Source organism: Buteo buteo, chromosome 2 (genome assembly GCF_964188355.1).
Source record: "Buteo buteo chromosome 2, bButBut1.hap1.1, whole genome shotgun sequence".
Lineage (NCBI taxonomy): Eukaryota > Metazoa > Chordata > Aves > Accipitriformes > Accipitridae > Buteo > Buteo buteo.
In genome coordinates, this window is record NC_134172.1 from 55,597,904 (window position 1) to 55,620,960 (window position 23,057).

The 23,057-nt window shown below is 40.6% G+C and overlaps 1 protein-coding gene across 4 annotated transcripts in view; it reads left to right on the forward strand.

The window, feature by feature from the left end:
• Positions 1-23,057, forward strand: part of FYCO1 (FYVE and coiled-coil domain autophagy adaptor 1) — a 54,088-nt gene that overhangs the window by 10,025 nt on the left and 21,006 nt on the right. For all 4 annotated transcript variants that reach the window (XM_075055276.1, XM_075055267.1, XM_075055251.1 and 1 more), the window contains exons 2-14: positions 463-647; positions 2,189-2,295; positions 3,446-3,571; positions 7,228-7,334; positions 8,199-8,342; positions 9,107-9,200; positions 9,615-12,236; positions 13,298-13,390; positions 14,426-14,544; positions 15,966-16,133; positions 16,566-16,715; positions 18,187-18,392; positions 18,737-18,881. In XM_075055276.1, coding sequence (XP_074911377.1) covers positions 593-647; positions 2,189-2,295; positions 3,446-3,571; positions 7,228-7,334; positions 8,199-8,342; positions 9,107-9,200; positions 9,615-12,236; positions 13,298-13,390; positions 14,426-14,544; positions 15,966-16,133; positions 16,566-16,715; positions 18,187-18,392; positions 18,737-18,881 — 4,136 coding nt within the window. In that variant the 5' untranslated portion in view covers positions 463-592. The remainder of the gene's footprint in view (positions 1-462; positions 648-2,188; positions 2,296-3,445; positions 3,572-7,227; positions 7,335-8,198; positions 8,343-9,106; positions 9,201-9,614; positions 12,237-13,297; positions 13,391-14,425; positions 14,545-15,965; positions 16,134-16,565; positions 16,716-18,186; positions 18,393-18,736; positions 18,882-23,057) is intronic.

Consider the following 23,057-nt stretch of genomic DNA (forward strand, 5'->3'; position numbering starts at 1 on the left):
CAATGCCAGAGAATCAAACATGCATCGTTTTTTTGACTCCTTGGCCCATGCCTAGTCTGTGTCTTGAAAGTCTCCCTGAGGTGGAAAAGTCATTGTATCTTTTTACTCTGCAGCCTGTAGGGAAGATCTGGCAGAGGGTTTGGGGAGGGAAAGTCCCGTGTCATCAGAACCTCCCTCAGGGTCACAAGAGGAGTTGCATGAAATGCCAGCCTGAGCTGGACTATAACTTGTTGTAACTCCAGTGAGAGAAAATTGCTCTCTGAGGTTTGCTCATAGTCTTGAAAGATGTAACTGAAAAAATAACTGAAATGGAAGGGGAAATCTAGAAGGAAATACAAAGGAGGTTCCTGGAAAAGAGTTGGCCTTATGGGAATTTGTTCCTAACAAGGATCTAAAATGCCAAAGCACCTCTCTGCTCATTTGAGATGATAAAGACTTTCATTTTCTTTTTGATTTTTACAGACTTGCAGGTGTCACAGAGAAGAATAATCTTTGTCAGCCCAATGGTCATCAAGGATATGAGCTCTGCAGTTGTTATCTAGATGGATGAAAAAGTTAACAGCCCAGAAGAGGAGCTCCTTTGGTTTTCAAGATGGCAGCAACTAGTGGCGAAAGCCAGCTGCAGCGGATTATCAGAGACTTGCAAGGTACAGGGCCATGCTGACAGATTCATTCTGTAGGCTGGGCTGCATCCTCCATGTTTTAGATAACAGAGAGTAGGAGTTGTGTTTTCAGTTGGGTAACACTTTTGTGCAGCAATTGTAGCAGCATAGTTCAAGGTATGTGATGTGCTCAGTAGAGATGTGACTGATGTTTTTTGAGAGATGTGCTGTACCTTCTGCAGGATCCTAAATTCTTAAATCCTGCAAATTTAAACATACAAGATGAGAAGTAAGTTTTACAATTTAAAAAAAAGTGTATATGGGGTGTGCATTGTGACCTAGGACTTTGTTGGTATGAATAGAGCTATGCTGTTACAAGACTTCATGTGAGATAAGGAGAAGGCCTGATTTTTTAGACCTACCCTTGATAGGAAGCTGTTGTGGAGTTGCTGCTAATATGGGAAGGGAAAAAACCAGGAGGCCAAACCAAACTGGGAATGGAGACTCAGAGGAAGAGTGCTGGAGAATTGGATCTGCTATTCTTGCTGCAGTAGAACATGCTTTCTGTGCACCAAGGACAAGTCGGTCCTTCACTAGCAGGAGCCAACCTCATTTTCCGCAGCTCTGTTGCGGGCAAAGTTGACAGCAGAATCATGACCGTTTTCCTGCTCTGTCTCTGTCCTGGTCAGCTGCCTATACAAAGATCCAGATATTTTTTCTTTTAATTTTTATTAAATATAAGGTATGATATCCACCAAAGCTGGAAATCTAGATTTTCCTGTAACATAAAAAAGGAGATCTACATGCCTGCTAACAAGTGGAGATTTTAATTCACAAAGGGTATTCAGTGGGTCTAGGAGCTAAGGCTCACTTAGGCACCTGAAATAAGTACAAAACCAAGTGGAAAGCAAGCTCAAAATCAGTAATTTTTGATGCTGGGAAGTACACCCTTTTGGGACCAGAGTGTCCAGGGAGACAACAGAGTTTGCTTTGAAATTTCCTCACCCACTATGGGCATAGCTTTTAGGGAAGAGGAGTTGCTGTATGCTTATTTTTATGTAAATTATTTTTCCCATTTCTGTTTGTAACCAGCACAAGCTGAACCTTCCTGAATAAAGCATGGAGAAGATAAATGTGCTGACTGAACAACTGTTCTCGTGTTACTGATCCCCTTTAGCAGATTACATGCTTTGTCCTTTTTAATCAGAATTCTGTTTGTTCTGTGGCAATACCTTAATGTGCACATGAGACAGCAAAAAGTTAATTCTCTTCCCTCTGCTGAAGAACCAGTTAGCAATTGTCTGTTACCAGTTTTTGCTAAGTGTCAGAAGGAGGTTTTGCTCTTTTTAAGAAGAAATAATCTGTACAACAAATTGACATAACTTGAGCTCTAGTTTTTTTATAGGTGGTCTTAAACTGCAAGCATATCAATAAGTTTTTTGCACTGTCATTAAGATATTTTGACTGAAAGAAACTGAATACACATGCATAATGTTCAGGCAGAAAACCCACTTATTTAGTTGTTTATGGATTCAGTGCTATATATCTCTTGCATTAGTTAACAATTTTGGTGTCTTGTTTTAAAGATGCTGTGACTGAATTAAGTAAAGAATTTAAAGAAGGAGGGGAACCGATCACAGATGACAGTGTCAACTTGCAAAAATTCTCGTACAAGCTTGAGTACCTTCTACAGGTAAAAAAAAAAAAAGTGATGTGTGTCATTTATAATCCACCATCAAAGCTAGGCCTTGTTCTCTTTTATAGCCTCTTCAGTATGTGGAGTTTAGCTGAAGTAATCATAAACATCCAATTATGTCTCTTTTTTTTTTTTTTTGGCAGTAAGTGGACTGAAATGTGTGCTGCTTATTGTACTTATTTCAAGTGAAAGTAAATAAATGTAATCAAAAGCCAGTGCTGGCAGTTTGGCTGAAGAATGTAAGGCATTTTTTTATTGAACTGAAAGAGCTGAGCTTGATTTTAAAGATATATCCTGCTAAATTATCTTGGAAAAACTGTTGTAATGAGATCTTGACCAACAGCTTAATGCAAAATAAATACTAGTAAGCTGTTCATGGTGCAAATATAGTAGTGTGAGTAATTTACAGAATTTTTAGCAGTTTCACTTCGGAAATTCATTTTTATTGCATGGAAGGCTTAACGCAAAAGGCTGGTTTTTAAGCTGGATTTCTGCTTTTTGTCCATCCTCAAAATTTAAGTAAAACGGGACATTGCTGGGCAAACCGAAATTCAGTTTGCATAATCTTGTGTCTACACATACTGTAATCATGTCACTGATTGCAACAAAGACATGCTAATCTGGCCTTAATCTAGGCAAGGGAGTTTTAATTGGGTTGCAGAGGCTTCAGCAGAAGCTGAAGAATCCTTTGGGATTTGAATGGTCCATGCTGTAGTCCATACCCTGGCTGCATTGCTGCTCCAAATGTGGTTTAGCTAGAGCAGGTTTTTCTGGTAGGTACATGTGTGCTATTTCCACACTTGATTGCAGATCTCTCAGCAATTGGTTGTTAGTGTGTTGCTCTTGAACAGCTGTTGAATCTGTTGCAAATCTTTGTTTCGGCAGTTTTGAATGAATGTCTGTGTTTTAAGTAGACCCAGAACATTATTATCCCCAGAACATTATTATCTGTTATGTCTGTAAAGTAGCTTTTGTAACTGCTGGATTGCATTAGTACAGCACAGTATCTCTTTCCTTTGTGAATACATTGGCTTAAACTAAGAGGAGTCATGAATGCACATGTTGCTGGGAGAGGAACAAAATTCCAAGGAGTTATATATAAGTATATTTAAGTTTTACTCATTGCATTTTGTTTTCCTTGTTTAAGTTTGACCAGAAAGAAAAAAACACATTGCTGGGGAACAGAAAAGACTACTGGGATTATTTCTGCGACTGTCTGGCAAAAGTCAAAGGAGCTAATGATGGAATCCGCTTTGTCAAGTCTATTACGGAAGTAAGTATATCAGTTAAGCATCATAATATGTGGTTTATGTTTTGGTATGTCTTTTCAGAGAGCAGTAGAAACTAAAAGAATATAGACTGCTTTTAACATATGGCAAAAAAAGGTTGGGAATTTTTATTTTTAATTCTCATGTAAAGTATAAAAATGCAAGGTTACTCTTTTTACTAGGGCACTAGATTATATAGAATTAGATAGCCTGACTCTTACTTAATTTGAAGACTGTTTACACAAGTGAATGGTCTTGTTTGTCTCTGGTTGTGCCCTGCCTTTTCATAAACTTAGTTCCATTTGCTCTAAAAAGGAATGAAAAATTAAGTCAAGGATAGAGCCTACCATGTTTAGCACAGCTTACAGCAGGACTTGGCTTGAAGTGTAAGAGGAAAGATTCACCATATCTGACATTTCTTAATACTTTTTCAACGGGTCAGTAGAGTTGAGGAGGACTGACTGAGAGCAGCATTTCATCTTCTGTCTCAACTTTGTTCCTCCACATTAAAATGCATAATGTAATGGCTCAGGATGGTTGTCACTATTCTCTCAGCTAAGCTGTCATGAATAGGACAAAAAGCTTTATTTTTATTAATGTAGTAATAAAACCTTAATCTTGTAACAGCCATGTTATGTCTTCAGCTCAGTGAGTGGGTGAAATAAGTGCTGTGAGAAGCTTTCTGTGCTCATCCTGTCTGAGTCTTTAGAATCATTTGAAGAAGAGCTTCCCTTGTGGGTAAAAGAGGTGGTGGTGCCAGCCAGCATTGTCCTGATGCTCAGCTCCGTTATCTGTGAGCTTTGCTAAGTTGTATTGGCAAGTTATTAGCAGATTTCCCCATTCTCTTAGCAATTCCTCCACAGCAGCTCTAGGTAATGTTTTGAGCCATCTGAAAGACAGCCAAGATACTCTAGCAGAGGCAAGCTCTGTGTTCTCTACCTCACTTTCTTCTCTCAGCAACTTAGGCAATATTGAATTGTATTGTTCCAAGGTGAACAAGCCAAAGAAGGGCTCCAGTCTGTTTTACCACTGGGAAGGGAAACAGAAGAGAGCCATGGGAATTGGGTTTGACTTTCTCACTACTTTCAGAAAGACTAGAGAAGTAAGGACAGTGACTGCTGCTGCAGGAAAGGTCCTCTGACTGTGGATACTGGCCCCTAAATTCTCAGTAGCAGTAGCCAATCTGATTTCTCCGCAAAGGTGACTGTGCTGTAGCCTTCAACAGTCTGTTCCCTGTAGTGTCACCTGCATATTACCACATGTAAAGGCTGCTCTGCTTTTTTCTCCTTCTGCAGTACCTCTGACTGTTTAATGGTTAGCATGATAACAGAAATTATTGTTTGGAAGAAGGATATTTTCTATTTCAATTTATGTGCAGCCATAGAAATTAGCTTGTAGAATCCTTCTTTTAACTTTATTAGCTTGTAGTTTAGGAATATGAACTCTAAAAAAAAATCACTCAACCATTTCAGATAAGGAAGCTGGCAGACTCAGGTCCAGAAATGAAATGACAGAAAAACATGTTGGTTATTCTCCTTCATTACAGATGGAAATCACCAGCCAATTTTTGAACCTAGCTGGATAGAACATAAAGGTTTCCAGATGTCATTTATTTTCTCACTGAACAATACTTGTTCACTTTCAAAGATGGAAGTGAACAAGGAGGAAAGAGTAATGGCAGTTGCGTTTTAAGAATGGTCAGACATTTGACAGCATAATGCCTCCTGTTCTGCTTTGTTTGCACTGCTACTAATATTAGGGTGCAATGATATGCTAGAGAGGTGGAGCAAGGAAGCAAATAGGAATACCCTGGAAACTACCCAGCTGTTAATTGAAGAGAGAGCCTTGTCCTTGAGCAGGGAGTTCTGCTAGTTCACCTTTCAAAAGGTGATTATGCTGAATACACATCTTTCCAAGTCTTTACAGCCATACATGGCACGTGCTAAGGTGCTACAGCCATACATTGCACCTTAGCTACAATCTTTGCATTTTACATGGTAACACTGACAATACCATACACTACCTGCCTCCCTGAATTCTAGCAGGGCTCTAGCAATAGGTGGCATGGTTTTGCTTCCTAGTCAAATAGTCTTTGGCTACTTTTAGCTGCGTATTTGTAAATATTTTCCTGTACTTCTCGTCAGGTCATTTCTTCTAGTATCTCCATGCTTTAAAAAGGCTTTGCAATTTAAATTGATAAACCAGTAGGAGTAAGGATAGGATTAATTCAGTGGCTTCCAGTCTTATTTTTGACTATTCTTAAGATACTCACTAAATACACCTAGTTAGGAAAAACACTTATAAGCTTCTGTGCACAGGGCAGGCATAGCGTCTTCCTAAAGAAACATTCAGACATCTACAGGGTGAATGAGGCTGAAAACCAGCTGGGCAATTAAATTTGCTGTTTCTGGGGTACTTAGCCTTTGGGGACGATGTTATTTCACACTGTGTCCTATAGAATTCAAAACAAAAAGCAGTAAAAGGTGTTGCTTCCTTTGTTCCACATTTCATCATCCTGTTTATAAGGAACATTTTTGTATATAATGGATTGCTGAGATAAATGAAGAACCTGTGTCTTGCTTGAGCACAGAAGCCCAGTAACAGCAAAAACAAGGAAACTGAGAGTTAAGGTATTGCTCTCACTTCACCACAGTGGAATACTGATCAGGAAAAAAAGCTTGTGTGGCCTTTGAGCCTTCTTTCAGACTAACTTTTCAAACAAAATTTACAGTAACCTACTAACTTGAGCCTCAGCCCCTCTAATATTTTTTTTTGGCTGCTATTTTTAAATCATGAATATATTTGGTGTGTGAGTTGGATGAGCAGTTTGGTTAGGAGCATGGCTGACTGGTGCGAAATTCTTTTCATCACTTTCATTTTCCGTTCCTAAATTGATTGCTGATTTTGATGGAAAGGCGAAATGAAACACTACTGTTTAGTGTTTCACTATTTTGCAGAACAGCAAATAGTTCAGATGTAAAAGAAAAAACAAAACATCAATTCCCCAAGTCAAAAGCTATAACAAAATTTAGTGCTGAGTTTTGTGATCCCCCTTATGTTGATTTAACAGCTGTCTTCATAAAAAGAGCCATTAATTTCAGTCATGCAGCTGCTCTTGGTCTGAAGTAAGAATTAGATTTTTGTCAGCTTAATGGCTAAGTATTAAGAAAGGCTTTTTGCATTGTCTGGGGTTACTGTGTCCGCAGGGATGTATATTTGTATATGTGTACATCTTTGTTCTGTGACTAGATCTGCCCTAAAGCTCTTTGCTGTGGCCAAATGCATCTTAAGTAACCTAAGCAGTCACTTCTGGCTTTGCTGGGCACATTGAGATTTTGCCTTATGTTGGGAATCATCCTTAGCATAGTCTGTACTCACGTACTCAATGTATTAGATGATTCATTGGTCCGGTGATGCCTTTTATATTACTATAAAATGGACAACAGCCAGCTGTACATACAAATTCATCGTTCAAAAAAGATTCCACTCAGTGACGGTCTTGGGAGAAAGTGTCCCTTGGTGGCAGTTCTAACTACTTCCTTTACAACTAGTGGCTTATTGTGAGGGTTTTTGTGTCGGTATGTAGACTGTTCTGGCCATGTGTCTACATGATTACAAATGATATTTAGAATTTTCTTTTCTTGTCATTTCTCCCTTCCAGCTACGAACATCTCTTGGAAAAGGAAGAGCATTTCTTCGTTACTCCCTGGTTCATCAAAGGCTAGCAGACACCTTGCAGCAATGTTTTATGAACACCAAGGTGACCAGGTGAATAGCAAAGTACCTTGTTAACTAATGGGTGTTTGCTCAGTGTGATCAAGCAACATAGCCTAGTAGCTATTGAAAGAAATTGAAACCCTTCCAAATGGTTGGCTTAGAGAGCTGGTAATAGGATAGGAAGGATAATAGACCTTTTGGCCTTGGTCAATGGTTCATACCTATCTGAGGCTGGTAAAGGTTGAAAGTTGTTACAGATAAATGTGTATGGAGTGGGTGGTGCTGATGCTTCTATATGTTGATTTCAGCAGTGACATTTCTATAAGCATTGAAGGCCCTGGGTTTAGTCTGCTGTGCTGTACATCATAAGGGAGGATTACTTTGGATGTGTTGCGCAAAGCCCCAGAAAGCATTTGCATATATCTCTGGGCTGGCACACAGAGGAACAGCTTGCCCTGGCCAAGGAACACCAAAGATAGCTTGTAGTTGGTTGGAGGGGCACTGCTAGGGCTTTTTAGAAACAGTCAGATATTTGCACAGTGTATTTAACTCTATTTTCTGCTTTCTGTCCCTCATTTTTGATGTATTAAGTGTGTGCTTTAGGTATTTACTGTGTGATTATCCAGTGTATAAAAAATATGTTGTCTTGCCAGTGTTTTGCCCAAGCACTGGAGCAAAAAATATTTGCTCCTCTAAAGATATTTATGTGGAATTCATTGAAGCTGTTTAATTTCATTCACATCAAAGGTATGGGATGTTGTTTGGTGGGTCTGGGTGTTTTCAGGTTTGCATTTAGAATAACATATCCTAATTTTTCTGGGGTGGAGTGAATAATGTTGTTGTGGGTTTTTTGCAAGTGAAACTGCTGTTCTATTTTACTTATGAATAAGTATTACTTCTTTTTTTGTTTTCAAGTGACTGGTACTATGCAAGAAGTCCATTTCTGAATTCCAAAATGAGCTCTGACATTGTGGGACAACTCTATGAGCTCACTGACGTTCAGTTTGACTTGGCATCAAGAGGCTATGATTTAGATGCTGCTTGGCCAGCATTTGCCAGGTAAGATAGAACCACTTTGTCATTTTGTATTAACAGGGCCATAAAATATCTGCCTGCTACGGAATCTGTAAAAGCTTCTGCTTTTGAAGGTAGGAATACTTGTGTTAGAGCAGGTATACACTTTCTCCATGTAATTAGTCTCTGTCCAAATTGGTCTTTTTTTCCTTCAATCTACTGTATACCAAAGATCAGAGTTGATGCTCTGTAATGGAGTACTTCCAGTAACTGCAGTGTAGGCCCAGCTCCCAAGCTGTTCTCATCTTCACAGGCACAAGAAGAAATGTTCTTAGCTCCTTCTGTTTTGAGAGCTGAGACGTGTAGTGACTGAAGAGCCAAGCAGTGTGCTTCACTTGCAGCAATGGTAGAGACGACAATATGCAGTCACTACAGCCTGATCCCACCTCAAAGTGGGGGATAACAAAAACTACTAGGGCTGATCCAGATCCATTTGTATCAGTGGGAGTGTTCTAGGGCTGCATGCTGCCACCATCTGGTTGAGCCGCCACCACACAGCAATACAATTTCTTAGAGCAAAGCTGCATTGGTTCTTGTGAATGTGGGAAGTCACAGCTACCAAACCCATAATCTTTTTTAGGTGCCTTTGATATCCCTGTCTTGGTTTCCATCAACTTCAGTGGTTGTTGACCCAAACACCAGGTGCAGTTATGTCTTTTTGTATGTGGTAGTTACAACTAGACAAATCTTACAGATGTATGTGTGTGCTTAGACTTCTCTTGTATATTGTTTCTCTGTGTGATCAACAGGAGGACGCTGTCCTCGCTTGGATCTTCAGCATATTTATGGAAGCCCCCAAGTCGCAGTTCCAGCATGAGCAGTTTAGTTAGCAATTATTTGCAGGTAAGCAAATTACAAATAAATGTTTATATGGCACAGTAGACATGTAATTAATGGAATAGTTCTGGAGAGCTTGGTAGTTTTACGGTGATCTGACTCTTGTAATGGTAAACTGCAAAAACAGTTCTTAATTAAAAGTAAAGGGAATTGTCCAGTAGCTGATTCAACTGAACATGCAAATCTTGCAGAGGAAAAAAAAAAATATTTTCAGAAGACTGCCCGCAGATAGGTACGTTTTCATTTATCTTTTGTGAAAACAAGCCCCATTTCCTACAAGTTGATATCTTGTAGTGCTGTGAACGCAACATACAATGTCACTGTGCATTAAGAAACTGAACTTGCTCTCATTGGAGCACACCATTTAAATAAATGTTTAATACTTCTTAAACTTTCTGGTTTTCCCCTTCTGTTGTTTAGGCCCAAGAGTTTCCCTCCAGCCCTGATGCAAATAGCTCACTAAATGTTGAACACCTTGAGGGCTTTGAAGAGATGCGTGTAGAACTTGACCAGGCTGAGCTGAGGCAGAGGGAACTTCAAGATCGTATTCACCAGCTAGAAATGGAAAACCAGGAGCTCCAGGCAGCTATCAGCCTTCAGAAAGAACAAGTACAGGTAGAAAAGGAGAAGAGCAATAACTACAGTGAGGAGAACTCCCGGCTGACAAAGATGATCACAGAGTTACAGAAGCAGCGTGAGGTCTCTCACTCCACTCAGAGCACTGTTCATGACCTGCAGAAGTGCCTACAGTCACTGGAACTGAATGCAGTGGAGCAACAGAAGGAATATTCAATAAAGCTGGAGCATCTGGTGACTGGCAAGGAAGACTGTGCCTCAAAACTGCAGGTGTTGAATCAAGAACTGGAGGCCTCTAGGGCTTTGGTTGCTATAAAGGATCTTTGCATTGATGAGCTCAAAGCCAAGCTGAGTTCCACAGAACAGAAGAACCTCACACTCCTTACAAAAGTTGATGCTGCCTTGGAGGAAAAGGCCACAGCCCACTGTGACTCTGCCCTGCAGGTACGGGCACTATTAGAGAAGCTTCAGGAGACAGAAAAGGAAAAGGCAGATATGCAGAGACTCAATGACGAATGTGCATCTCAGCTGAAAGCAGCAAGGGAGGAGCTGCAGCTGAAAGAAGAGGCACAGAAGGAACTGGAATCCAGATACAATTGCCTCACTGCTGACTCCAAAGAAGAGAGTGAAAAGCTGCTTGGGAGCCTGGAAACCATGGCAAAGGAAATGGATGCACTTCAGCAGGCCCTGACCCTGAAAGAAAAGGAGATGGCTGAGCTCCAGACCCAGGTAATGGGGTCGCTGGCTCAGGTGGGGTCAATGGAAAAAAATCTTGAGGAAGCAAGGAAAAAAAAAGAGAAACTTGAGGAGGAGTATGGTAGGAGGGAAGTAGCATTGAAGCAGGAAGCACAGTCGCAAGCGGAGCAACCTGAACTACAGGAGAGTCGCTTAACAAAGGTGAGTCAGACTGTGTGTAGCCTTGAGGAGCAAAACTGGAAACTCTTGGCTGAGAAAGAGCATCTCAGCCAGAAACTCAAGGAGCTGGAGGAGCAGATGGAGCAGCAAAACTCTGCAGTGAGCGAAATGGGTGAGGAGAGCAGGAAGCTGAAAGTGGAGAATGAAAATTTGCAGCAGTCCAAGAAGAAGATGGAAGGGAAGCTGAAAAATTTGGAAGCTTCTAAAGCTTCCCTGGAATCTGAGGTAGCCAGGCTGAGAGCCTCTGAGAAACAGCTTCAGAGTGAGATAGATGATGCCCTGGTGTCAGTTGATGAAAAAGAGAAGAGGCTCCGTGGCGAGAACAAACAGCTGGATGAAGACTTGCAGAATGCCAGGAGGCAAAGCCAAATTCTGGAGGAGAGATTAGAGGCTCTGCACTCAGACTATGAAGAAGTAAAGCAAAGAGAAGAGACCACCAAGGAGTCTTATGCCTCACTTGAAGGACAGCTGAAGAGTGCCAAACAGCATAGTTTACAAATGGAAAAAAGCTTGGGTACCTTGAAGGAAAGCAAAGAGTGTCTCCAGTCACAGCTTGCAGAGAAGGCAGTAGAACTGCAAGGCATGGAGAGCCAGTGTGAGCAGCTAAGAGCAGAAGCTGAAAGGCATAGAAAGAAAGCAGAGAGACTCGAGGTAGAAAAGCTCAGTGTTGAGAAGACATGCCTTCATCAGACAAAGCTTATTGAATCCCTCACATCAGAAAAGGAATTGGTGGAAAAACACCAACTACAGCAGGTGGCTTCTCTGGAGAAGGAGGCAAAAGAGCTGGCCTCCAGACTGGCCATGAGTGAAGAGCAGTTGGAGGTCAACCGAGGTGAAGTGTCTAGGCTGCAAGGAGAAGTCCTTGACCTGCGAGTCAAGCTTCAGCAGACCACTGATGAGAGAGAGCAGATGAGAGGTGAGCTGGCAATCACAGAGACTGTCTTGAGTGAGCAGAAGGTGCTTGTCCAGCAGCTGAAAGAGCAAAGTGAGTCACTCAACAGAAACCATGTGCAAGAACTGGTCCAATGTAAAGAAAGAGAAGCAGTGCTGAAAAAAGAGCAGGAGACAGCAGCCCATCAAAAAGCTGAGCTGGAAAATAATTTGCTGAACCTGAAGGAAGAGCTATCCAAGGTTAAGCAGTACTTGGAAGTTGCTAGAATGGAAAATGAAGAAAACAAAGATCTCCTCCACAGGACCAACACAGATATGGCTGAACTTGGTATTCAGATTTGTGCCTTGACCTCTGAAAAGGTGGATGCAGAAGAGCAGTTAGCCCAGGCCACAGAAAGGCTCAAAGAACTGGAAGAACAAGCAGCAGAGCAAGAGGAGAAGCTGAAGCTTGATGTCTTTAATCTGAGACAGGAGAACAATATCCTGCAAGAGAAATTAGAGGAGGCTCAAATATGTGCCGCAGCTGTCCCAAGTCTGCAATTGCAGCTGGAGACAGTAAAGAAACAGGCACAGAGTTTCCAAGAAACGAGCCAAGAAGAGCTGTCTGCAATAAAATTTCAAATGAGCACAGAGATTCTAAATTATCAGACAAAATTCAAGGTAAATTAATGTGATTATTATAGCTGAGGGAGCTGTGCAGGATTTCCCCTGCTTTACCGCCTGCTGCAGCAATTACTGCATGAAATCCTAAGGTTTGTGTTGGTCAGGCTCTCAGACTAGCACACAACTAACCTTAGCCTGGGAATCTGAAAATGTCTCTATACACATGACCTAAACCTATCTGAGGTAAAATAACTCTTCAGAGTTTTTTGGAGATGTATAGTATGGCCATCTGAGCACAGTGGAGAGGCCAAGTGATATGGAAAAGGCAGCCAGTAATGGAGAGGGTGATGATTTCTTAGGTTGGTACTGAAGGTGGTGTCTTCTGTAACTTTTCCCTCTGGTCACAGCTGTGATTTTTATCCTTTTTGGTAGGAACGTTGCAAGACCTGTTACCCACACCCGTAACACTACTTCTCCTTAAAACTGATTTTGATGAAAACAAGCTTAGACTGAGACCAGATACTTCTGCAGTTAATTCCCTCATGTATTTTTGCTTTCAACTGCTCAGGGTAGCAACCAAGAAGATCAAAGTTTTGCTTCCAGAAAAACGTGAGTCAGCCCTGTAAATGTGAAACAGCACACCTAAAGGCTGAAGATTTTATTGTGTTTGTTCTGCCATTCTGAGGTAATGTCTAAGACCGGCAGTTGATCAGAGGCTTATGCCACTGGTGATATGCAGAAATCCCACGAATTTGAGAAAATAGCATACATTTGTTTACATTTCATTTTCATAAGGGCTTCTTAAACCTCAGTATGATTTGGGCTGTCTCACTCTCTTGAGCCAAAGCATTTTGCAACTTGGGCCTTCTTTTTGTTGAGAACTGTAGTGGCCCATAGGAAGTTAACAGCAAAACACAGCTGGTCTGCCACCACAGAGGGGAGTTTCCTTGAATCCATGAATTGAGTGTTTCTTTAGCTGTCTTTCCTGAGCCTGATGGTGGTGCTGCATTTATCCCATACACGGCAGTAAGAGTACTCATGATTCACAATTGGGAATTTTGTAGATGAAGGTATGGCTGCTAAAGGAATGCTAACTCCTCGCTCAATCTCTCTGCTAGGCTGTCAGTGAAGAGTGTGGGAAAGTGAGGGAGCAACTTGAGGAGCAGAAGCGACAACAGCATGCTGCAGAGGAAGAGATTGCGGAGTTACAAGTAGGTGCTTGATCTGATTAAAAGACAGAGGTGTTTGTGTCAGCAGGCATTAGTGTTATAATTAAGGCAGGCAGCATTTCTGATGACTGGCTGTGGATCTGAGAAAGCCCTTGAATAAATATGGGTGCTGCAGACAAAATACTCGGCAGCTGAAAGTTAGCCACTGAAACAGAGATTACGAAAAGCATAACGGCGTATAGGATTTGTCCTGCTTTGAAAGCTAGTCAGGTTTTATGTAAGACCTGGTTATGTGTACGCTTCTTAAATGGAGGTGCAGGTTTAAAAGGTGTCTGTCTTAGGCCCTACATGCCCACTGCACACAGCCACGTGTGTGGATCCAACTGTTTGCAGGCTGCAAGGGGCACTGAATCAGAGAACTAATCTGGCTGAGAAATAACACAGATGGAGGAAAATAGTTTTTTCACAATGCGTTAATCAAACAGTTGAGTTAGGAGGGTCATACTGAGGTGTAAGGAATCTGGAAAAAAGAAAGTTAAGGTTTTTGAACCTAGCCCTGCCTGCTAGCAGAAATATATGTACACCTTTAGATGCAGTTAGGTATGTTCTCTGAGGACTGAGTTTGGCAGACTTCTCTGGAGAGGCTAGCTGTGAAAGAAGTTTTTACTTCCATTGTCCTTCATGTTCCATATAGCTTTAATAAACATTTTCCCCATTTTTAGTTGTTTTTTTTTCTTTTGAAAATTTTAGGTGGTGAAAAAAGTTTTAGGGTGTATTTTGCCATTATCTTTGAGAGATTTTCCTTGATAAGGAGGCAAAAGCTCAACTGATATGGACTAACAAGAATTACAAGGCTTAATACTGTCTTACTTTAGAATCTATCCCTTATTCAGTGTGACAGAAGTAATCAATCACTAGTACACAACTAATTAGTGTCTGCCTATACAATAATATCTTAATTGGTGGTTTGGCTTATCTGATTCTTTTAAAGCATTGTTTAGGTGTCTTGGTAATTGTCCAATGCTTGGTAAAGTGTTGTTTTTATATGTAAGGAAATATAGTAATTTATTTCACTAGGCTGCAAACACGAGTTTGTCTAGAAAGCTGGATGAAGCAAGAGGGCAGCTGTCTGAATCAGAATCTGCTCGACTGCAGAAGGAAGAGGAGGTGACGTCTCTGAGAGAACTCTTGGAAAGGTGGGAGTTTGGGTTCTTTACACAAGCCGTTAATCATAAGCCAAGCAAGGGGCCAGTGACCAAGGCATATTGAAAATTGCTGTGGTGTATGAAGTAGCATATGCCACAGGGTTTATATAGGGTAAATAGTGCATGGGCACTGATGGGGAATATCGGATTGACACTTCAGATGAGAAATATGTAAATTACATAGCACACATGAATGCAAGGTTTAGGTTTTATTGTATTGTTAATTTAGCTGATGGCATAAATTAATTATGTCTTCCTTTATGAAACTGAAAGACACTTTATAACCTCCTTTTACCTTATAGGTTAGTCACAAAATCAAAACACCAATACTGTCTCTTTTTTTTCTTTCTTTTTTTTTTTTTCATAAGGAATGGAAAATTTGTGCTTTTTGACAGTTTGTTTTTTCTTTCCTCTCCATGAAGTTTCAGGGAATCAGTAAGAATCATTTGAATTGACCACATCCTGCATGTCTGTCAGGTTTCTTACCAGTTTCAAGTATCTAACATAGGCTGTGTTTCCAAGGTCTGTAATGTGGGCCTGTGTGATGCGGATTATCTGGCAGTCCAAAATAGATCTTCATGAGACATGGGGTCACACAGAGTCTAACGGATTAACCAAAGCCTATGTATTTTTACATTTTTGTGCTGATATCATCTGTCTTTTTGGGAAGACTGGTGATTCTTTATCTATGCTGAAGGTTGTCAGTACAAAACCTAACTCATCAAAATACTTGAATTCAGCTGAATTGGCTGAGTGAGTTCAGACCAGCTCAGCCCTTCATGTTGTGTTGCTGGAGCATTTTTGATCAGTAGGACTCACAGTACTGAAATTACCATATATATCGTCAAGCCAAGACTTAAATTCTTGGAAGCTTCCTGGGGGCACTTCTTTCCACTGACTGTGCCGTGAACTGAGTTGTCTTAACCTTTAGTTTTTTAATTGCATCTGTGCTAGAAGAATATAGTGAGAATCTGGTTTGCTTCCCTTTTGTGAACATGAAGGCTATGGAGGAGTATGTGTTAAATGGCCTTTTTGTGTGCTGTCTGCAAATGCTGGGCAACCTGTGGCTATAGGACTTTCCCTGTTTAGCTCAGTTTGCAGCTGCTGATGATCTTAGCTTCCAAGGACACTAATTTTGTTCCCAGGGTGGTAGCTGTCATGAGCTTCGCTATAAGCAGAGCATCCAAGAAATTGCTGATTGCTGACTGTATTCACCAGATAATGGATCTCTGTGCACTTTCAGTGATGCAGAAAACTGGAGATATTCTGGCTAGCTATAAAAAATATGTACACTGAGAGCAATTTCACTGAAACTATCTGTTTATCAGGGTGGAGGACCCCTTTCTTCTATGGGGAAGACTTGAACGCGCATCAGCTAAAACCAGTTCTTAATTGCCGTTGTATTTGATCAGGATCCAAAAAGAAGCTGATGAAGCAAAGGAGAAGGTCCTGGATTACAGTGAGAAGCTCAGCAAGGTGGCGGCAGACAAAGATAGCAGCGACCAGAAGTTATTTGCTGAACTGGATGACCTGACAAGAACAAAACAGTTCCTCGAAGAACGTTTGGTAGAACTTATCAGGTTGGCATCAAAATAAACAGCAAGCAGAAATTAAAATCCTAGCTTAGGATGTTAAGGGATACTGCCTAGGTGGTTCAGTCTTGTATTCCTGAATTGAAGATACAGGTAAAGGCCACGTTCATCAGCAGTTGAAATTTTGCATTTCCATAATGCCGTCAAAAATATAACACCCAATATTATCTCCTCCTTAATTTACTGTCTGTTTTGCAAAAATATATAGTTCTTTGCATGGCATGTGTTTTTTCTGCCCTCCTTCCAAAGACCTTTGGTAGGTTTCTTGATCTATCTATATTCCTGAAAGCTCCTCAGAAGTTACAGCAAAGCAATTTTTACTGTGAAACTTTCACCAGTATTCAAATTGAGGTTGGTTAACAGTAAACCAGCACTGATAATTTCTATATGTTTTTCTTACTTTTAACTGTGTCTCTGCAGAGATAAGGATGCTTTATGGCAAAAATCAGATGCTCTGGAATTTCAGCAGAAGCTTAGTGCAGAGCAAAGGTGGCAGGGGGACACAGAGGTTAATCATTGTTTGGACTGCCAGAGAGAGTTCTCATGGATGGTGCGCCGACACCACTGCAGGTCAGTTTGTTGAACTCCATTACACTGTGCAAAAGCAAAAATCAGTATGATTGTTTACATGGATGAAATACTTCTTAATGTTCACAGTTCGTTGGTCAGAATCATTGATACAGGACACTGTACAGGCTGAAAGAACACATGAGCTCACAAGGGGATAAAAGACATTAATGGAAAGGTCCCTGGACATGTATTAAGGCAAAGATCTGGATGCAACTCTGACTTGGAGAGTCTGTCAGTTTCTCATTTCTGGAAACAAAGACAATCACACCCTACATAGTGTGTTTCTTTGAAGGGCTTTGTTTTTAATATATTTATTATGCACTGCTCTGTGCATGCTATAAGCAATATTTACTAAGATGGTTTTGCTAGTGTGATAGAAGTATTCCAGAACAAATCCAATATCCTGTGCAATTATAGATTTGGTTGCTTACACTGGGTATGTTGAGAAATAATTACTGATTGTGGAGTAATCTTTTTAAAAAGTCAATATTAAATTATTTCCTATACAGTTAGCCTGCTTGGAGTTATTAGTTATCCTATCTAGATTTATTAAAATATATTTAAGTGGATGCATTTCAGGGTATTAGTGATATGTTTATTTTGGCTCTTTACTGTTCTTTATCCTTATGACCTGATTTATCATGTAAGGTACATAGTACTGGCACTGTTTCAGTTACAGATGAATGTAGGGAACATTCGGTGGGGATTAATGAATAGTGAAGTCATTTCCGGTAACAACTTCCAAATCACTCATTTCTACTAAAATCTGTGAAAGCTGCTCGTGTTTTCATCTACTAATGATTTAAATGATTATGAAAAACAAAGCCAGTGAGGCTTCATGAGTAACAGACATCCCTGCTGGGTGCTTTTCTTCATTAAAATCTTAACATGTGCATTAAAAAGTAGTTGACAGGTGTAATACTGAGAAACTGCAGAGCAGAGAGGGCAGGAGGAATGAATGTACATATGTGGCCAATATTGTTTTATCTTCCCTGTCTGAAGGGGAGAGGAGTGATTACTAAGTAGAGAGATAACAGACATGCTCTTACAGTCCTTACAATCAAATAGAGTTTTGCTCTAACTGAGGATGAGATTTGGCCTGTGTAATATTATTAAGTACATTTCCTTCATATGTACTTAATATAAGTATTATTTATTTGTATTGCATATTTGTGGGTATTTAATTGTATTATGTCTTTATATTTAAACGTGGGGGGTGTTCAGTATTTGTATGCTTTTTTCTGGTTTTCCTATTTATTAAGTGTGAATGTGAATTTCTGTCCTGTGTTTGTCAAGAAAACTTGCTTCACCTCAGAAAGCAGCACAGTCTGCATTATGAGTTCATGGATGTAGCATTCAGGCTTTTGCAGAGAACAAGACCATTATGACAAAGCCCCAAACTCTGTCACGTAGATATGTTCCGTCTGTATGTGGTACTATTCTAACACCTTTGGTTTCAAATAATTTCTAGAATGTGCGGTCGCATTTTCTGCTACTACTGCTGCAACAACTACATGGTGACAAAGCCCGGTGGAAAAAAGGAGCGTTGCTGCAGAGCTTGCTTTAATAAGCCTAGAGTCATTGTGGACAGTACAGATGACTCTGGATCCAGTGCCAACCAGGAAGGATCACCAGCGTCATTGGAATCACCTGTGTCACCATCCGAAAGGGCTTTTGGTTAGTGTGTTGTTCGCATGCTGTGGGGAAATAAGTAGGGTTCTTAGACCTTCTCCAAGAAACCACATAGTCACTTCCTGATCCAAGGACCTGCATGTTCCTGGAGTGTTTTCAGGGTGGGACTGGTCCCATCTTTGAATTTGATTGGTATTGACAGAAATTTGTTTGTATATTAAATGAGTGTCAGTCAGCCTGAGGGTTTCGGTTGGTTCTAGTAGTTACCTAATGCTTCTGTAAAGGCAGAGGAATGACCCAGTCTTCCCCCTTAAGGGTTTTGCTCATTTGTTTTCCAGACAACCAGCTAATACTGTTTATGTTTCTTTTCATGTCCTTTTATGGCACAGTTGCAAGTGAAGCCTCTAAACCACCAGATGATGCTGCATTTGATATAATCACAGATGAGGAGCTGTGCCAAGTACAGGAATCAGACTCTCTCCACAATGAAAGTCAGATGGAGGGAGAGTCTCTGGATCAAAGCGTGACAGATCTGTGAGTAAACACTGCTTCATGGAGAGGGTACTCTTTTGGGTTTTATTTGGAGTGTTGGGTTTTTTTTGCATTCAGTGGAGATAGCCAACCTCTGCATAAAGAGAAGACACTTCTAGTCCCTGCGACATGTTCAGTAGACCAGCACAAAATAATTTTGGCCTATTTGCACAGTTGGCATCTAATCTAGTAAATCCAAACAGCTTCATTCTCTCCCTCCACCTACTTCACCACAGCACAGAGGAGTAGTCCCAGTTCTGTGCTGTCATCAGGCTAGCTGTCACCATTAAAATCAGCTTGCAGGCCACACTGGATCACTGGTCATTCACACTTAACTGATAATAGGACCTAAGCAATACTCTCTGTCAGACTCACCACTACTTAATATCAAGAGAACAAGGAGGTAGGGAAAAGATAAGGATAGATATGCTCTTTTTATGATGGGCTTCATTGAACTGAATGTGAAATAACTGGTCTGTGTCTGTAAGATTCCTTACTACTTTAAAGATAACAGCTTACAGCAAAGAAAAAGAACAGGAATTGTGTAGCTAAATCTGGCACAAGTTTGTTCTTTTTTTTCTTAAGAAAATGAGAGTGAATGCAGATTTCAGTCTCTTTTTTTTTTTTTTACATCTATTTCTACATAAATTAGCAATGAAGAGGATCTAAGGCCATCTAATATCCGAGTACTTGATTTGCAAACTTTGTTGTAGTATTATAGTTTAATGTATATCCATGTTTGTACAAGACATTGTTTTACTATTCTTCAAATATTTTCAAATATTTTCCAAAAATTCTGTTCTGTAAAATATATTATCTTTCAAAAACTTTTATGTAGTTGAGGGAAAAAAAAAAGGCACTTTCACCTAAATTCTGTACTTGTTCTGCTTCTGAGCAGAAAAATAAGTGTGATAAATCTAACTGAATGCTAAACTGAAAATAGCCATAGAGTAACCAGCCTCCTGCTGGGAAAGCAGATCTAGACTCTTTTGCTCTCAGCAGACCTGTTTCTGGCATAAACCACAGTAATTTGCAATTTGGGTAGAAGGCAGACTGTACAGACTTGTTTATTTGGAAAAAAAACTTTCCAAAATTCTACATTTTGGGGTTTTGGTAAATAAGTTCTGTGTATTCTGCCTATTTTGTATACAGTTGACACTGACAGTATATTCATGTTTATCATGCGTTGGGCAGACATGAACGAACTGAGCTTCATAATGCTCTTGTGAAGTTAGTATTGCCTTTGTTTTGCAAAGGGATGATTTGCAGTGGTGGATTTTTGTTTGTTTGTTCGTTTTAAGAAAGAAAAAAAAGTGTAATGTACTACTACTTTGAATTCATGCTGTCTGCAGAGGGGATATCAGAGGTGAGTTAGCTCTGGAGAATACAACCAGGAAAATAGAAATAAGTAATAATTTTTCAATTTGGGGTTGGGCTAGATTCGTCTTGTCCCACAAAGTATTCAAGTTGGAAGGAAGGATTGCCACTAACGATGGAATACTATTCTTGAAGGGTACCCATGCAACATCCTACTTGCATCATGTAAACTTTTAAAGGCTGTCCATCTCCTGTTGTTCACAGATTATAGGCAGGAAAGCCAGGAAATAGTGTTTTATCCTCTGTTGCTCTTGGTTCATCAGTTTTACAAGTACAGGGGGAGAGTCTTACTATAGTCATGCTTTGAGCTTGAGACATACTTTGCAGAGAATGCAGACCACACCTGCCCTTCCCATGACACTTGTAATGTTTGAAAGGTCTCACTAGCCTGAACACTGGAGAGGGCAATGGCTACCTTACACAGTGGATGACTTGAGCATCTCATATTGAGTGTGTGGTTTTGTGTTACGGGAGAGATCTAGAAACTGATACATGAGTCGGATGATGGTGCGGCATCTGTGGTACATGTTGAAGAAAAAAAGCAGAGCACTGTGATTATGACAGCACAGAAGTTTTCTCACTTGTTTTTGTGGTGAGGAGTGTATGTGTACCCAAAGCCTTAGTGCAGCTTAGCACATGAGCAGATAATGTGACATTTGATACCATGGGTGTTTGATGGTAAACATGCCAGAGCCCCTATACTGAATATGAGCGAAGGTTCTGCTGACCCTCTGTCCTATCTTTGGCAGCAGCCCACAGCAGATGTACTGATAATTTCCCAGTGTTTTCTCCTACCTTCTAAGGATCTGCACTTCAGGGGCTTTCTGGGCTACTGGTTTCACTGCTTCAGATTTCTTGGCTGGACTGGACTGGTGGACCACCTTGACTTCATATAGACCTTTGATCTTCTTTTTGAAAGTGTCCAGTGAAATGTGGCCTGATTCCTATGTGGAGACTTCAGGTAGTCTTGAAGTATAAATAATAATCCACTGGCATCCCAATAACGTTCTCTTTGCATGACATTGAATATATGGGGTAGAATTTGCTTTGATATTGTGGCTGGGGAAGACACAAAGGATGCAAGATCGTGGTTGCTAGATGGATGTCTGAGGAATGCATACAAATAAGGAAGTTTTCAGGCCAGACTTCTTTATTGGGATTCTACAGAAAATAGTCCAAGCTATTCATTTTTTGCCAGAGATTTGAACTAATTGGTGCAGCTCTAAAAGGGAGGGAGATGAGCAGCCAAGAGAGGGAAGAGAAGGGAGGCTGGCTGGTCCAAATAGAGAGAAGATCTGTGGTAGACATCCTCTGTTGACATAGTTTCTTAAAGTCTTACTCTGTCTGAGTGTCTGGCTGAGATTTTTTCACACTGACCTTACCTTATTCTAAGTGTAAGTCCTTGCTGGACTGGAAATGCAATTTGGTGCTCAAAGCAGTGAATTATCTTAAAGGACATTTTCTTTTCCATTTGTCCCCCTTTTGGTGTCCACTGTACTGTTACTCTGGTTTTCGCTTGTTCTCTTCACTTAACACTGCCCCTGTAGTTCTTTCCTTGAAGTGACATGAAATGATTATGACAGCATTACTTTATAACAGCAAATTTTGAGAGACTGCCTTTATTGGTATGGGTCAGTTGAGAACTAAAAAAACCTCATCTTGGTCATGAGCTGCAGAAGTATGTGGCAAGGTAAGATAGATGCTGTACCACTATAACTCTGACCTTGAAGCAGCTCTTGCCTAAAGGTTAGGATTAGGCAGCAGTCGCTTCATGCTTTCAGGTCTGTTATGTGAGTTTGGAGCAACCTGATTGAAATCTTAAGGTGAGAAGTTGTGCAATTGCAGTACATCCTGCTACTTCAAGGCTCATGGGTTCTCTTTTGAAGTGTTGTATTTTTAAACTCTTTTATTTCTAAAGCTTTCACATTTGCAGACTGTGTTCTAAAACAAAGGTCGGGATACTGTATAGCACTGGGACAAAGTCCTCAGAGTAAACCAGTGCACTGTGTTTCCATTTTAACATATTGTAGAAATTACATGCCTGCAATAAATGTTGCAGCAGCAGAATCAAGATCATAGATGGCAGAAAGGTAAAAAAAAAAAAAATAAAAATTGACACTATCCTGGTATGGAAACAAAGAGTTTATTCACATCTTGGTACTGCTTTTGGTAGAAAGGACATCTCAGCCTGTCTGCACTGTGGTTGCTTTGGTTTTGATTCTTTTTTTCTTAATGACTCATAACACTCTTTCCTGACCTAATTACAACTCACACAGCTGGGCAGGGTGCCAGTATAGCCAAAAGGGGGAACTGCATGTGGCCTGAAGCATTTGCTGCCCTGCACAGGGAGGAGTGGGACAGGAGCACCTCTCACCACGCTCTGCTGGCAAAGCCTGCCTTTCAGCTGTGTGTTGGGATTGCAGCTTTACTTGCTACACAGACGTGGAAGCCCAGCACGTTCCTTCCTAGTTTTGTTTTTAAGGGTGTTGCACCATTTCACTATGGGAGAAATGAGAGATTGCGTAGCAAGGAAAGGATTGCCTAAGCAGCTGTTTACCAAGCAGAAAAAGGTGATGTGGACACAATGGTGCCGATAAGGGTCAGGTACCACTGAGCTGCAGTGATCTGGCAAGAAGCACTGAGTGTTAATGGGCAGAAAAGGAACATCCAGAGTGAGCATGGTTATTGCAAGAATGGTTTGAAACAGGTTAAAACTGGTATTTCAAAGCTGTAACGCAAAGGACTTTCAGCCTTTGGGCCAGACCCAACGCTGCCTTCACCATAGGCAGCCCATAGCTGTAT